The following is a 16,192-nucleotide window of genomic DNA, read 5'->3' as shown; positions in this document are numbered from 1 at the left end:
TCTTCAGAGTTTCCTAAAATCTCTCAAACAAGCAGCATCTGGTCTCAGCAAGCCCCATACCTCTTGTTAAATGGCCCCAGGCCTGGCTCTAGAAGCAGCCAGCCTTGATTCACAACTTGGCTTTGCCTGGGCACTTCCAAGCCCAGCACAAGAAGCAGCCATTGGCAGATCACTTTGTAGCTTATGCCCGGTGGCCCCAGGCAGAACACTGGCAGTGGCTGACCTTGCCCCAGAGCCAGCACACCCAGTGGACAGCTACAGACCACATCAAAACACCACCACCCAACCATCTCCACAAGTGACACACTCGATGAATGGACTCAGTACCAGAACCCTGCCGGAGTAAGTCTGGCTCTGTGTGGTGGGCCCTGCACAGCTGATCCTCCAAGATACTCAGAGTCCAGTGGTCAGTGGGCACAGCCAGTCCTTGCAGCTGATCAGCCTGAGTAAATCCCTCCCACTGACGTGCCAACAGCAATCAAGGCTCAGTTACAACAGAACGGTGTACAGTTCACACTAGGGGTGCACCTCAAGGGCCCAGCTGGGTTGATCAGAGAGGCTGTGCCACTGGGTCCTACAGGACACCTACAACAATAGGCCACCCTACGAAGCCTACGAGACATAGAACTCTACCTAATACATAGAAACATTCATAGGGAAGCAGCCAAAATAAGGAGAAAAGACACATGTCCCAAATGAAAGAACAGACAAAAATTCCAGGGAAAGAACTAAATAAAATGGAGATAAGCAGTCAATCAGATGCAGAGTTCAAAACACTGGTTATAAAGATGCTCAAGGACTTTAGTGAGACCTTCAGGGAACTTAAGGAGAACTCCAAGGAACTTAATGAGAACATCATCAACATGAACAAGGACCAGTCAGAAATGAAGGATGCACTAACTGAAATAGAGAATAATTTACAGGTAATCAATAATAGAGTAGGTAAAGCCAAGAAGCAAACCATCAATTTGGAACATAAGGAAGCAAAAAACACCCAATCAACAGCAAAAAGAAAAAAGAGTCCAAAAAAATGAGGATAGTGTAAGGAGTCTCTGGGACAACTTCAAGCACACCAATATTCTCCTCATAGGGGTGCCAGAAGGAGAAGACAGAGAGCAAGAAATTGAAAACCTATTTGAAAAAATAATGACAGGAAACTTCCCTGATTTGATGAAGGAAACAGACATATAGTCCAGGAAGCACAGAGAGTCCAAAACAAGATGAACAGAAAGAGGTCCACACCAAGACACATCATCATCAAAATGCCAAAGGTTCAAGACAAAGAGAGAATCTTAAAAGCAGCAAGAGAAAAGCAGTTTGTTACTTACAAAGGAGCTCTCATAAGACTGTCAGATGATTTTTAAAAAGAAACTTTTCAGGCTGAAAAGGAGTGGCAAGAGATACTGAAAGTGATGAAAAGTAACGACCTGCAACCAAGATTACTGTGTCCTGCAAAGCTATCATTTAGAATCAATGGACATATAAAGAGTTTCCCAGTCAAGAAAAAGCTAAAGGAGTTCATCACCATCAAACCAGTATTATATGAAATGTTGAAGGGTCTTCTTGAAAGAGAAGAACAAAAATATGAACAATAAAATGTCAATAAATACCTCTTTATCAGCAATTGAATCTACAAACAAAATGAGCAAGCAGAACGGAAACAGACTCATAGATATAGGGAAATTTTGTTGCTTGCCAGATGGGAGGGACCTGGGGGATGGGTGAAGAAGATGAAGGAATTAAGATGTTTTGATGTAAACCCTTGTCCTTCCTTAAGTAAAATTATAGGACATTTTATTTCTCTTACGGTACTTAATTTCACCACTAAATAGCCTGTACTTTAAAAAAAGGGGGGAGAGCCCTGGCCCGTTTGGCTCAGCAGTTAGAGCGTTGGCCTGCGGTCCAGAGAGATCCAGGTTCGGTTCCCGCTAAGGGCACGTACCTCGGTTGCAGTTTGTCCCCGGCCCTGGTTGGGTCGTGTGGGTGGCAGCTACTCGATGTGTCCCTTTCACGGCGATGCTTCTCTCTCTCTCTCTCTCCCTTCCACTCTATCTGAACAGAAAATGGAAAAATGTCCTCAGGTGAGGATAAAAATAACAAAAAAAGGGGGAGAGCCCAGCTGGTGTGGCCCAGTGGACTGAGCGTGTCCCATGGACGGGAGGTCCTGGTTCGATTCCCGGTCAGGGCACATGCCCGGGTTGTAGTCTCTATCCCCAGTGGGGAGTGCGCGGGAGGCAGCCAGTTGATTTTTCTCTCTCACACCTGTTTCTACCTCTCCCTTCCTCTCTCTCTAAAACATCAATAAAAACATATTTTAAAAAGAAAGGTGGGAGAGAGTCCGAGAGTGGCATGGCTTGGAAAGTGCAGCCACACTGCTGACCCCACTGAGGGCAGAGTGTTCCGCTTTGCTCTTCTGCTGGGCTCCGCAAGGACCCCTGTTGTTGCACTGAGGGACGGCTTCTTTCTCCGTCTCGTTTTAGGATATTTTGCTCGAGTCCACGGCATCAGTCAGCTTATAAAGGCATTTCTACAGAAGACAGAATGTCATTGTCAAATTATAAACCTTGGAGCTGGGATGGATACCACCTTCTGGATATTAAAGGTAAGTTAAAATTCCCCCTCTTTCCCACTTGTTTACATTTAATTTTTGAAGCTGTTCACCTGGTTTAAAAATTTTAAAATATACTAAAACAGATGCAGTGACAGCCCGTCTCCCCCGCTGTCCCCAGCCTACGCTTGTCCCCAGCCACCATCAGCCCTATGCTTCATCGCACTGGGTCTCACGAGGGTGTGTGGGTTGTTTCTCATCTTTTGCTGTTGCAAGTGGGGCATTAATAAAAATCTGTGTAGCCCTGGCCGGTTTGGCTTAGCAGTTAGAACATCGGGTTCCAGGCAAGAGCACGTACCTCGACTGTGGTCTGATCCCTCATTCCTGGTCGGGGTCCTGTGAGAGGCAGCCAGTCATTGTGTCTGTCTCACATCCATGTTTCTCTCCCTCTCTTCCTCCCTTTCTCCTACTCTATCTGAAAATCAATGGAAAAATACCCTTGGGTGAGGATTTTTAAAAAAATCTGTATATGTTTTTCTCTGTATAAGGAAATATATCAGGAGAAAAAATACTGTCAGTGGAATTGCTGAGGCAAAGAGCACATGCATCAGCGACTTCATTGCTGATGGAAAGTGTTTGTATGGTCTGGAGGTGTGCATGGCTGGTGACGGTGACGCGCAGAGCCCTTCGGAGCCGTTCCTTGTTCGATCCTTTAACTGCTATGCAGTGGAGAGAGTGCGGCGTGGTGTGGACAGGGTCTGTAACGCCGCGACCATGGTGTGGCACCAGGCACTGGGACAGAATGCGGTGGAGAGAGTGCGGTGGGGTGTGGGCAGGGTCTGTAACGCCGCGACCATGGCGTGGCACCAGGCACTGGGACAGAATGCGGTGGAGAGAGTGCGGTGGGGTGTGGACAGGGTCTGTAACGCCGCGACCATGGCGTGGCACCAGGCACTGGGACAGAATGCGGTGGAGAGAGTGTGGTGGGGTGCGGACAGGGTCTGTAACGCTGCGACCACGGCGTGGCACCAGGCACTGGGACAGAATGCGGTGGAGAGAGTGCGGTGGGGTGTGGACAGGGTCTGTAACGCCGCGACCATGGCGTGGCACCAGGCACTGGGACAGAATGCGGTGGAGAGAGTGCGGTGGGGTGTGGACAGGGTCTGTAACGCCGCGACCACGGCGTGGCACCAGGCACTGGGACAGAATGTGGTGGAGTGTGGTGGGGTGTGGACAGGGTCTGTAACGCCGCGACCATGGCGTGGCACCAGGCACTGGGACAGAATGCGGTGGAGAGAGTGCGGTGGGGTGTGGACAGGGTCTGTAACGCCGCGACCATGGCGTGGCACCAGGCACTGGGACAGAATGCGGTGGAGAGAGTGTGGTGGGGTGCGGACAGGGTCTGTAACGCTGCGACCACGGCGTGGCACCAGGCACTGGGACAGAACGCGGTGGAGAGAGTGTGGTGGGGTGCGGACAGGGTCTGTAACGCTGCGACCATGGCGTGGCACCAGGCACTGGGACAGAATGCGGTGGAGAGAGTGCGGTGGGGTGTGGACAGGGTCTGTAACGCCGCGACCATGGCGTGGCACCAGGCACTGGGACAGAATGCGGTGGAGAGAGTGTGGTGGGGTGCGGACAGGGTCTGTAACGCTGCGACCACGGCGTGGCACCAGGCACTGGGACAGAACGCGGTGGAGAGAGTGTGGTGGGGTGCGGACAGGGTCTGTAACGCTGCGACCATGGCGTGGCACCAGGCACTGGGACAGAATGCGGTGGAGAGAGTGTGGTGGGGTGCGGACAGGGTCTGTAACGCTGCGACCATGGCGTGGCACCAGGCACTGGGACAGAATGCGGTGGAGAGAGTGCGGTGGGGTGTGGACAGGGTCTGTAACGCCGCGACCATGGCGTGGCACCAGGCACTGGGACAGAATGCGGTGGAGAGAGTGCGGTGGGGTGTGGACAGGGTCTGTAACGCCGCGACCACGGCGTGGCACCAGGCACTGGGACAGAATGTGGTGGAGTGTGGTGGGGTGTGGACAGGGTCTGTAACGCCGCGACCATGGCGTGGCACCAGGCACTGGGACAGAATGCGGTGGAGAGAGTGCGGTGGGGTGTGGACAGGGTCTGTAACGCCGCGACCATGGCGTGGCACCAGGCACTGGGACAGAATGCGGTGGAGAGAGTGTGGTGGGGTGCGGACAGGGTCTGTAACGCTGCGACCACGGCGTGGCACCAGGCACTGGGACAGAACGCGGTGGAGAGAGTGTGGTGGGGTGCGGACAGGGTCTGTAACGCCGCGACCATGGCGTGGCACCAGGCACTGGGACAGAATGCGGTGGAGAGAGTGCGGCGGGGTGTGGACAGGGGCCTCTCAAGAAATCCTTCTTCTAGGCCTGACACCTCACTTGGTCGTGTGCCCCCACCCCCCCCGTCTTGCGCCGGGTTCATAATAAACAGGTCTGATATTTTATTTCTGAGCAAGGTACACCGAGGCTCATGGGCCTGTTCCAAGAAATATGTCCGTCAGTAGGGAGGACGGAGAATAGCATAGGGTCTATAAGTCCCTTGTGGAAGTGGGGGTTTTTTTTGGCCCTAAAGGTTTTTTTTTTTTTTAAATGTCAAGTTTCTCTTTTTAAAAAGAACAGAATTATACTTTTGCTCTTTTAGAGCTGAGGTTGCATGGGCACACCCGGCCTCCCCCTGTTTCCGAGTCAGGCTTGCTGGGACGCAGCCGCCCAGGTAGGCCGTGTCCTCTGGGCGGCTTCAGCACAGTGCCACGGAGTCGTTACGGCCAGACACCGTGGGGCCTGTGGAGACCGAAATACTCTCAGCCCTTTGCAGAAAGTCTGCTGACCCCTGTTTCAGAGGGATGTGTGCTTCTCTGAAAGGGTAGGGAAGTCGGCCCATCGGCCTTGTCTCATGCAGCTCCCACCTGGCACGGGCCCAGCACAGGCGTAGCCGGGAAGCACAGCGTGCTCCGCCGCTGCTGCGTGAGCTGGGCCGCGGCGGGTGGACGCCAGAAAGCCCATGTCAGAGGCTGGATAAAACAGACGCTACACAGTTACCTAACCACTTGGGTCGGTCTCCATGGTCTTTGTGCACACCTAGAAAACTGAAGTTTTCTTTTCCCTTTTTTCTTGTCTTTTTTTTTGCATTGTAACATTTGATAAAAATCTCATTTTGTTTTTCATTAAAATAAACCTGTTCAGGGGAACAGCTACTAGATGAATTTAAGGGTGTTATGCATCTTATAGAAATTACAACAAAAAATAGTTTTAGTTAATTTCCTTATAAACAACGTTTTCCAGAACCTGGGCAAAGCCGTCGTGGTGCGAGGCTCCCAGCGTGGCTCATGGAAGAGCAGCCCGGGCCTCTCCCGGTCACTGCTGGGCGAGGGGGTTGGGAGAATGGTCCTCAGATGTCTGTACCGGCCTGCTGCTGGCCGCGCTGCCTCAGGGGAGCTGTGGCCTGCACAGGTGTGCTGGGCAGGTAGACCCCTTGCAGAGCTGATGTTGCAGATTGTGTATGTTTGGTGCTGCCTAGTGACAGGTGACCCATCTGCTGGGCCAGAGGGCTGGTCATATTTATGGACATCGGTACATAGTGCAGGCTGTAGTGACATGGTGTGCTCCATCCAGGGAGTTAACACGGCACCGGGTTGTAGGATGTACGGCTGAGGTTGTGTCCAAGAAGACTTTGCACCTGGTAGGCTAGTACAGGAGACACAATATATAGGGTGTGAGAGAAATTTCAAGGATCATTTGGTTTGTAGCGATACTGTGTGGTTAAGGGTAAAATCGTTCTTGACCTTTTCTTTCTCCTTCTCTCTTTATTTCTGCCTCCCCCTCATCCCCTTCCCTTCTTTCCCCCAGACCAGATCCCCTGAGATTTTAACTGAGGACCATTCTTCACATGGGTGGGAGATGGCTGGATCCCACAATTCCAAAACTCGCATTTAGGGGTCCCCTGCCTACTAGGAAATGCTTGCTCATGATTTCCGCCCCTGTTAAGCAGCTCCAGGGGTCTCTCTGCCTCTGCACCTGTTCTCCATCTCTTGTCACTGTCTGCCTGTCGGGTGCCCTTAGCTGCCCGCTCACTCAAGTCAGAAACAAGTGTCAGCCTTGCCCTTCATCCCATCCTGCTCCAGGTAGCTCCCGCCAGGTTCTGGAGGTCAGCAACTTTCTTTTCTTTCTTATTCTTTGTCTTTTTTAAAATACGTAGTTCTGGCCCTGGCCGGCTTGGCTCAGCAGGCTCGATTCCAGTCAAGCACACGTATCTCGGTTGCATTTGTCCCCGGCCCCAGTCAGGTCGTGCAGGAGGCAGCCAGTCGATGTGGCTCTATTAATCAATGTTTCCCCCCCTCCCTCCCACTCCATCTGATGGTAATTGGAAAAATGTCCTCAGGTGAGGAATAAAATAGAAAAAATAAAATAATGCCGTTCTGTATTTCTGGAATATAGTGCAGGTGAGTGCGAGGGTGTTGGACGTGTCTCTGGAGGGCACCCTGGGCTGTGAGGCAGGTAGGGAGCACCTGTTTCTGCTGGTCTCGGAGGCATGAAGAGGTCCTTGAGTGACACCGGAGGGGAGGGATGTCACAGTCTGTGCAGGCGGTGACAGCCAGCAGGGAGAGGAGGCATTTGAGAATGGTCCCGGCCAAGCTAGGAGAAGCATAAAAGGGAAGCAGGTGTGTGTGTGTGTGTTTCACACCTTTTTACTGCAGCCCAAGCCAATGCCTACATCTGTGTACCTGTCGCTAAATAAAAGGCACACATGTGGCACTCACTGAGGGCAGGCCCTGCTCTCAGTGTCACTCGTGTGTTTCCTCATTAATTCTCACAACCCCGGAGGTGTTATCCTTTCTCTACTCCTCAGCTGAGGGAATCGTGGCCCAGGGACTCGAGTGCCTTTCCTGAGGCCTCACAGCGAACAGGCGGTGGAGCTGGGGTTTGAACCCTCGCCCGGGCTCTGTCGGCCCACTCTTCTGCGTTCACAGAAAACACAAGCGTGTCACAAAATAATACTCGCCCTCGTGACATGCCTTTCCCCCGATACTTGTTTCTATTTCACTCCAAAATGCTGACCAGAGACCCACGACATACACTGATTTCCTGACCTGCGCCATTAGGGCCCAAGCTGCTTTTTATTTAAAAATATTTTTTTAAATATATATTTTTTCAAATATCTTCAGATAGAGTGGGAGGGGGAGGGGGGGAGAGGAGAGAGAGAGAGAGAGAGAGAGAGAGGGAGAGAGAGAAACATTGAAGTGAGAGAGACACATCGAGTGGTTGCCACCCACACCACCCCAACCAGGGCTGGGGACAAACTGCAACTGAGGTACATGCCCTTAGTGGGAACCGAACTGGGGACTCTCTGGTCCACGGGCTGACCCTCTAACTGCTGAGCCAAACAGGCCAGGGCCCTCCTCACTTTTTCATCCATTCCTTCTACTGAGCCCAAAATAATTTGGAAAATGCATTTCTGACCATATCATTCCCCTGATTTAAAATCCTAAGGGCCACATTGCGCTTCGGGGCTTCACACTTGTCTATGAAGGTGATTAAATGCATGTGTGAACATGACATTCTAAAGATGCCCGTGTGTTTTCCTCAGGATCAGGATCTTCTCCCCAGTAAATACTTTGAAGTCGACTTTCCAGTGATAGTCACGAGAAAGCTGCACAGCATCAAGTGAGTGCGGCCTGGCCCGAAGCGGGAACCGGCTCTGAGCGCGGCCAGCCGGCTGCAGGGCCGCAGCTCCGTGCACCGCGCGCCCCGGACCACCTCCGACCTTCATCGCCCCAGGACCCTTATTCCATGTGTTGTGCAGTCTTCAGATGAAGTGCACCCTCTCCTGTGACTGCCCACTGACGCATTCTCAAGGGGGAGTGTGTGTGTGTGTGTGTGTGTGTGAGAGAGAGAGTGCATCCTCGCCGTTGTGTGTGTGTGTGAGAGAGAGTGCATCCTCACCGTTGTGTGTGTGTGAGAGAGTGCATCCTCGCCGTTGTGTGTGTGTGAGAGAGTGCATCCTCACCGTTGTGTGTGTGTGTGAGAGAGAGAGTGCATCCTCACCGTTGTGTGTGTGTGTGAGAGAGTGCATCCTCACCATTGTGTGTGTGGGTGAGAGAGTGCATCCTCACCGTTGTGTGTGTGTGTGTGAGAGAGTGCATCCTCACCGTTGTGTGTGTGTGAGAGAGTGCATCCTCGCCGTTGTGTGTGTGTGTGAGAGAGTGCATCCTCACCGTTGTGTGTGTGAGAGAGTGCATCCTCGCCGTTGTGTGTGTGTGTGAGAGAGTGCATCCTCACCGTTGTGTGTGTGTGTGAGAGAGAGTGCATCCTCGCCGTTGTGTGTGTGTGAGAGAGAGTGCATCCTCACCGTTGTGTGTGTGGGTGAGAGTGCATCCTCACCATTGTGTGTGTGGGTGAGAGAGTGCATCCTCACCATTGTGTGTGTGTGTGAGAGAGTGCATCCTCACCATTGTGTGTGTGTGTGAGAGAGTGCATCCTCACCATTGTGTGTGTGTGTGAGAGAGTGCATCCTCACCGTTGTGTGTGTGTGAGAGAGAGAGTGCATCCTCACCGTTGTGTGTGTGGGTGAGAGAGTGCATCCTCACCGTTGTGTGTGTGTGTGAGAGAGTGCATCCTCACCGTTGGGTGTGTGTGTGAGAGAGTGCATCCTCACCGTTGTGTGTGTGTGTGAGAGAGTGCATCCTCACCGTTGTGTGTGTGTGAGAGAGTGCATCCTCACCGTTGTGTGTGTGTGAGAGAGAGTGCATCCTCACCGTTGTGTGTGTGTGTGAGAGAGTGCATCCTCACCGTTGTGTGTGTGTGAGAGAGTGCATCCTCACCGTTGTGTGTGTGTGAGAGAGAGTGCATCCTCACCGTTGTGTGTGTGTGTGAGAGAGTGCATCCTCACCGTTGTGTGTGTGTGAGAGAGAGTGCATCCTCACCGTTGTGTGTGTGTGTGAGAGAGTGCATCCTCACCGTTGTGTGTGTGTGAGAGAGTGCATCCTCACCGTTGTGTGTGTGTGAGAGAGAGTGCATCCTCACCGTTGTGTGTGTGTGTGAGAGAGTGCATCCTCACCGTTGTGTGTGTGTGTGAGAGAGTGCATCCTCACCGTTGTGTGTGTGTGTGAGAGAGAGTGCATCCTCACCGTTGTGTGTGTGTGTGAGAGAGTGCATCCTCACCGTTGTGTGTGTGTGTGAGAGAGTGCATCCTCACCGTTGTGTGTGTGTGTGAGGAGAGAGTGCATCCTCACCGTTGTGTGTGTGTGTGAGAGAGTGCATCCTCACCGTTGGTGTGTGTGTGAGAGAGTGCATCCTCGCCGTTGTGTGTGTGTGAGAGAGAGTGCATCCTCGCCGTTGTGTGTGTGTGAGAGAGAGTGCATCCTCGCCGTGTGTGTGTGTGTGTGAGAGAGTGCATCCTCACCGTTGGTGTGTGTGTGAGAGAGTGCATCCTCACCGTTGTGTGTGTGTGTGTGAGAGAGTGCATCCTCACCGTTGTGTGTGTGTGTGTGAGAGAGTGCATCCTCACCGTTGTGTGTGTGGGTGAGAGAGTGCATCCTCACCGTTGTGTGTGTGAGAGAGAGTGCATCCTCACCGTTGTGTGTGTGTGAGAGAGAGTGCATCCTCACCGTTGTGTGTGTGTGTGTGAGAGAGTGCATCCTCACCGTTGTGTGTGTGTGTGTGAGAGAGTGCATCCTCACCGTTGTGTGTGTGTGAGAGAGTGCATCCTCGCCGTTGTGTGTGTGTGTGAGAGAGTGCATCCTCACCGTTGTGTGTGTGTGAGAGAGAGTGCATCCTCACCGTTGTGTGTGTGTGTGAGAGAGAGTGCATCCTCGCCGTTTGTGTGTGTGAGAGAGAGTGCATCCTCGCCGTTGTGTGTGTGTGTGAGAGAGTGCATCCTCACCGTTGTGTGTGTGTGAGAGAGAGGTGCATCCTCGCCGTTGTGGGTGTGTGAGAGAGAGTGCATCCTCACCGTTGTGTGTGTGTGGAGAGAGAGTGCATCCTCACGTTGTGTGTGTTGAGAGAGTGCATCCTCACAGTTGTGTGTGTGTGAGAGAGAGTGCATCCTCACCGTTGTGTGTGGTGTGAGAGAGTGCATCCTCACCGTTGTGTGTGTGTGAGAGAGAGTGCATCCTCAGCCGTTGTGTGTGGTGAGAGAGAGAGTGCATCCTCGCCGTTGTGTGTGTGTGATGAGAGAGTGCATCCTCACCGTTGGTGTGTGTGTGAGAGAGTGCATCCTCGCCGTGGTGTGTGTGTGTGAGAGAGTGCATCCTCCCGTTGTGTGTGTGTGAGAGAGAGAGTGCATCCTCACCGTTGTGTGTGTGTGTGAGAGAGTGCATCCTCACCGTTGTGTGTGTGTGTGAGAGAGTGCATCCTCACCGTTGTGTGTGTGTGAGAGAGAGTGCATCCTCACCGTTGTGTGTGTGTGTGAGAGAGAGTGCATCCTCACCGTTGTGTGTGTGTGTGAGAGAGTGCATCCTCACCGTTGTGTGTGTGTGAGAGAGAGTGCATCCTCACCGTTGTGTGTGTGTGAGAGAGAGTGCATCCTCACCGTTGTGTGTGTGTGTGTGAGAGAGTGCATCCTCGCCGTTGTGTGTGTGTGTGAGAGAGAGTGCATCCTCGCCGTTGTGTGTGTGTGAGAGAGAGTGCATCCTCGCCGTTGTGTGTGTGTGAGAGAGAGTGCATCCTCACCGTTGTGTGTGTGTGTGAGAGAGTGCATCCTCACCGTTGTGTGTGTGTGTGAAGAGAGTGCATCCTCACCGTTTGTGTGTGTGTGTGAGAGAGTGCATCCTCACCGTTGTGTGTGTGTGTGAGAGAGTGCATCCTCACCGTTGTGTGTGTGTGTGAGAGAGTGCATCCTCACCGTTGTGTGTGTGTGTGAGAGAGTGCATCCTCACCGTTGTGTGTGTGTGAGAGAGAGTGCATCCTCACCGTTGTGTGTGTGGTGAGAGAGAGTGCATCCTCACCGTTGTGTGTGTTGTGGAGGAGAGTGCATCCTCACCGTTGTGTGTGTGTGTGAGAGAGTGCATCCTCACCGGTGTGTGTGTGTGAGAGAGTGCATCCTCACCGGTGTGTGTGTGTGTGAGAGAGTGCATCCTCACCGTTGTGTGTGTGTGTGAGAGAGTGCATCCTCACCGTTGTGTGTGTGTGAGAGAAGTGCATCCTCACCGTTGTGTGTGTGTGTGAGAGAGTGCATCCTCACCGTTGTGTGTGTGTGTGAGAGAGTGCATCCTCACCGTTGTGTGTGTGTGGAGAGAGTGCATCCTCACCGTTGTGTGGTGTGTGTGAGAGAGTGCATCCTCACCGTTGTGTGTGTGTGTGAGAGAGTGCATCCTCACCGTTGTGTGTGTGTGTGAGAGAGTGCATCCTCACCGTTGTGTGTGTGTGTAGAGAGAGTGCATCCTCACCGTTGTGTGGTGTGTTGTGAGAGAGTGCATCCTCACCGTTGTGTGTGTGTGTGAGAGAGTGCATCCTCACCGTTGTGTGTGTGTGAGAGAGTGCATCCTCACCGTTGTGTGTGTGTGAGAGAGAGAGTGCATCCTCACCGTTGTGTGTGTGTGTGAGAGAGTGCATCCTCACCGTTGTGTGTGTGTGTGAGAGAGTGCATCCTCACCGTTGTGTGTTGTGTGTGAGAGAGAGAGTGCATCCTCACCGTTGTGTGTGTGTGTGAGAGAGTGCATCCTCACCGTTGTGTGTGTGGTGAGAGAGTGCATCCTCACCGTTGTGTGTGTGTGTGAGAGAGTGCATCCTCACCGTTGTGTGTGTGTGAGAGAGAGAGTGCATCCTCACCGTTGTGTGTGTGTGTGAGAGAGTGCATCCTCACCGTTGTGTGTGTGTGTGAGAGAGTGCATCCTCACCGTTGTGTGTGTGTGTGAGAGAGTGCATCCTCACCGTTGTGTGTGTGTGTGAGAGAGAGAGTGCATCCTCACCGTTGTGTGTGTGTGAGAGAGTGCATCCTCACCGTTGTGTGTGTGTGTGAGAGAGAGAGTGCATCCTCACCGTTGTGTGTGTGTGAGAGAGTGCATCCTCACCGTTGTGTGTGTGTGAGAGAGAGTGCATCCTCACCGTTGTGTGTGTGTGTGAGAGAGTGCATCCTCACCGTTGTGTGTGTGTGTGAGAGAGTGCATCCTCACCGTTGTGTGTGTGTGTGAGAGAGAGTGCATCCTCACCGTTGTGTGTGTGTGAGAGAGTGCATCCTCACCGTTGTGTGTGTGTGTGAGAGAGTGCATCCTCACCGTTGTGTGTGTGTGAGAGAGTGCATCCTCACCGTTGTGTGTGTGAGAGAGAGAGTGCATCCTCACCGTTGTGTGTGTGTGAGAGAGTGCATCCTCACCGTTGTGTGTGTGTGAGAGAGAGAGTGCATCCTCACCGTTGTGTGTGTGTGTGAGAGAGTGCATCCTCACCGTTGTGTGTGTGTGTGAGAGAGAGTGCATCCTCACCGTTGTGTGTGTGTGAGAGAGTGCATCCTCACCGTTGTGTGTGTGTGTGAGAGAGTGCATCCTCACCGTTGTGTGTGTGTGTGAGAGAGAGAGTGCATCCTCACCGTTGTGTGTGTGTGAGAGAGTGCATCCTCACCGTTGTGTGTGTGTGAGAGAGAGAGTGCATCCTCACCGTTGTGTGTGTGTGTGAGAGAGTGCATCCTCACCGTTGTGTGTGTGTGAGAGAGAGAGAGTGCATCCTCACCGTTGTGTGTGTGTGTGAGAGAGTGCATCCTCACCGTTGTGTGTGTGTGTGAGAGAGAGAGTGCATCCTCACCGTTGTGTGTGTGTGTGAGAGTGTGCATCCTCACCGTTGTGTGTGTGTGTGAGAGAGTGCATCCTCACCGTTGTGTGTGTGTGTGAGAGAGTGCATCCTCACCGTTGTGTGTATGTGTGTGAGAGAGTGCATCCTCGCCGTTGTGTGTGTGTGTGAGAGAGTGCATCCTCGCCGTTGTGTGTGTGTGTGAGAGAGAGTGCATTCTCACCATTGACTTTAGAGAGAGTGAGAGGAACGGAGGGACAGAGAGGGAAACATTGATGTGAGAGAGACACTTTGAATGGTGACCCCGCACGACCCCGACTGGGGCTGGGGATCGAACCTGCCCTTGACTAGGAATCGAACCCGTGACCCCTCAGTCCACAAGCTGACGCTCTAACCCTGAACCAAACCGGCCAGGGCAGTACTTTGCTCTTTGTCTGTATTTTGTTTGCTTCTTTATCCCCAGGGCATAGAAAGTTACCTGGTCCAGAGTAGACATGCAGTAAATATTTTTTGAATGAATGAATGAATGGAGACGTAAGTTGATCAGTGATTATATATGAGACAACGTGGAGGCCGTTCCAGGTTTCAGAGGGTTTGCAAAGTAGGTGGCCAGCTTGCTGATCTTTGCTGAGCTTGTTGCCTGCCACCATGCCAAGGGCTTCGCTGGGTTGTCTCATCCAATCCTCAGCAGACTCATGAGTTAAGTGCTTCTGTTACTGAGGCTCAAAGAAGTTTGGCTAATTTGCCTAAGGTCACCCAGCTAGGAAGGGGTGGAGCAGAGTTAAACCCTGACTTCAAGCCCAAGGTCAAGGTTTCTCAATAGTGTTAACCCACGCTTCCTCCCTCCTGTTTAAATCGGTCACTGAAATAAAATTCTAATTCTTCTTTTTTTTTTATCCTCCCCCGAGGACACGTTTGCCTTTATCTTCAGGAAAAGCGGGAGGGAGAGATGGGGGAAGAGAGAGAGAAACATCAACATGAGAGAGACACATCAACTGGCTGCCACCCCCACGACCCCAACCAGGGCCCGGGAAAAACTGCAACTGAGGTACATGCCCTCAGTGGGAACCGAACCTGGGACTCTCTGCTCTGCCGGCCGACACTCTAACCACTGAGCCAAACCAGCCAGGGCATCGTTAGCTGTTTCTAAGTCTGTATTTCATGATCAGTTTGTGATTGATACCAAATTCTGAGTATGATGCTTAGCTGACCTGGCCCGAGACAAGTGTGTCGAGTCAGTGGAATGGAACAGAAGACCCCCCAGTAGCAATACATAGTTGCCATTTTTATAGTAGGTGCTGGCATTTGTGCAGTAAGAGCTCCTGACTCACCTTTCTCCTCTTTCCCACCTTCCCACAGATTCAAGCCTCTCCTATCAAAACCCATTTTAGAATTACATTCAGAGGACACACTTCAAATCGGCAAGTATTCTTAAGTAATGCATTTTGGACTGTAAAGCTATTTTTGCTTGATTCCCCTTTCCTTTTTAAAGATGGTATGTGTGCACGAGTGTGAGTGTGTGTGTGTGTGTGCGTGCGTGCCTGTACATGTGATGTCACAACAGTGTCTAATCCATGTACAGTTCTTTCAGTTACCATGAAGGATTTTAAAACAGCCTTTTGTATGACTTACTAGATGTCCATAGGTCCCCAATCTTAAATCTTAAAAAAAAAATTTAAATTAGTTGCCAACATTTTGAAAATAGGAGACTTTTGTTTAAACTCTATAGCCACTTTACTTATTTTTATTGATTTTTTTAGAGAGAGAGAGAAACATCTATGTGAGAAACATCGATGGGCCGCCTCCTGCGCGCCCCCTACTGGGGATTGAGCTCGCAACCCGGGCATGTGCCCTGATGGGAATCGAACCAGAACTTCTCAGTCCATGGAATGAAGCTCAGTCCACTGAGCCATACTGGCTGGGCAAAAAGAGGAGACTTTTAATGAAAACCTGGATTTTCTGCTTTCCTTGGAAAGATCAGCTCTGGCAACTTTGGACCCTCACTCCTACATGGAAGTCCCTGCGTCTGTACCCCCTCCACTGTCTTAGGCCTGACCTGCCTAACCCACTATGTCACCTCCTTGGCCCAGCACTTAAGGTTTTCCTTCCAGTTTTAATTTTGAATGTTTCCAACAATACTTTCCTCATTTCTAAGTTTTCAAATTAAGGTGAGCCTCTTCCAAAATCTCCCATTGTTTTCAGGCTGTGTCTGACATAGAAGTTCAAGGGGCTTAATAATAATTCAGGTCAGAAAACACGCGTAGAGAAGGTGGTCTTCTTGGATGGTGGGCCCTCAAACCCAGTAAATGTCAGACAACTCAGAGGCCCTTTCACAGACCACCCCAGCGCGTCAGTCATTCTGTCCCGCCAGTGACCAGGTTCCCAGTTAGGTTTGCACAGAAAATGTCTCCCCCTTCTTTGTTTCCCTCATACCAATGGTAAATAGAACCTATGCAGCCTTTGCCATTTGCTGGTCATCTGTTTACTTTGTCACACTTTTGCTATCATGATTTTCTATATATCTGGGTATTTGTGGCAGAATGATTATCTGTAGCAAAAGATCTAACACTTTACATGACTTATCATTAATGTAGAAATATATGGCCCTGGCCAGTTTGGCTTAGTGGTTGGAGCATCAGCCTGTGGACCAAAGAATTGCGGGTTCGATTCTGGTCAAAAGCATGTACCTTGGTCCATGCCCAGGTCAGGGTTGTGTGGGAGGCAGCCAGTTGATGTGTCTCTCTCACATCGATGGTTCTCTCTCCCTTTCCCCTGTGCCTCCACCTCCACCTCCGCCTCTTCCTCCTCTATCTGAATATAAATAGAAAAATGTCCTTGGGTGAGGATTAAAAAAAGAAATAGAAATACGATTTTGGGAGCAAAAATATAATTCTACCCT

At 51.4% G+C, this 16,192-nt stretch overlaps 1 protein-coding gene across 6 annotated transcripts in view; it reads left to right on the top strand.

Annotated features, from left to right (window-relative positions):
• LCMT1 (leucine carboxyl methyltransferase 1) overlaps positions 1–16,192 on the top strand; it is a 54,232-nt gene that overhangs the window by 19,827 nt on the left and 18,213 nt on the right. For all 6 annotated transcript variants that reach the window (XM_036280500.1, XM_036280501.1, XM_036280499.1 and 3 more), the window contains 3 exons: positions 2,481–2,602; positions 8,162–8,238; positions 14,653–14,714. In XM_036280500.1, coding sequence (XP_036136393.1) covers positions 2,481–2,602; positions 8,162–8,238; positions 14,653–14,714 — 261 coding nt within the window. The remainder of the gene's footprint in view (positions 1–2,480; positions 2,603–8,161; positions 8,239–14,652; positions 14,715–16,192) is intronic.

The sequence above is a fragment of the Molossus molossus genome, unplaced genomic scaffold, assembly GCF_014108415.1.
Source record: "Molossus molossus isolate mMolMol1 unplaced genomic scaffold, mMolMol1.p scaffold_m16_p_3, whole genome shotgun sequence".
NCBI classification, from domain to species: Eukaryota; Metazoa; Chordata; class Mammalia; order Chiroptera; family Molossidae; genus Molossus; species Molossus molossus.
Note: the sequence above shows the minus strand (reverse complement) of the source record. Positions and strands in the feature narration are given on the sequence as shown.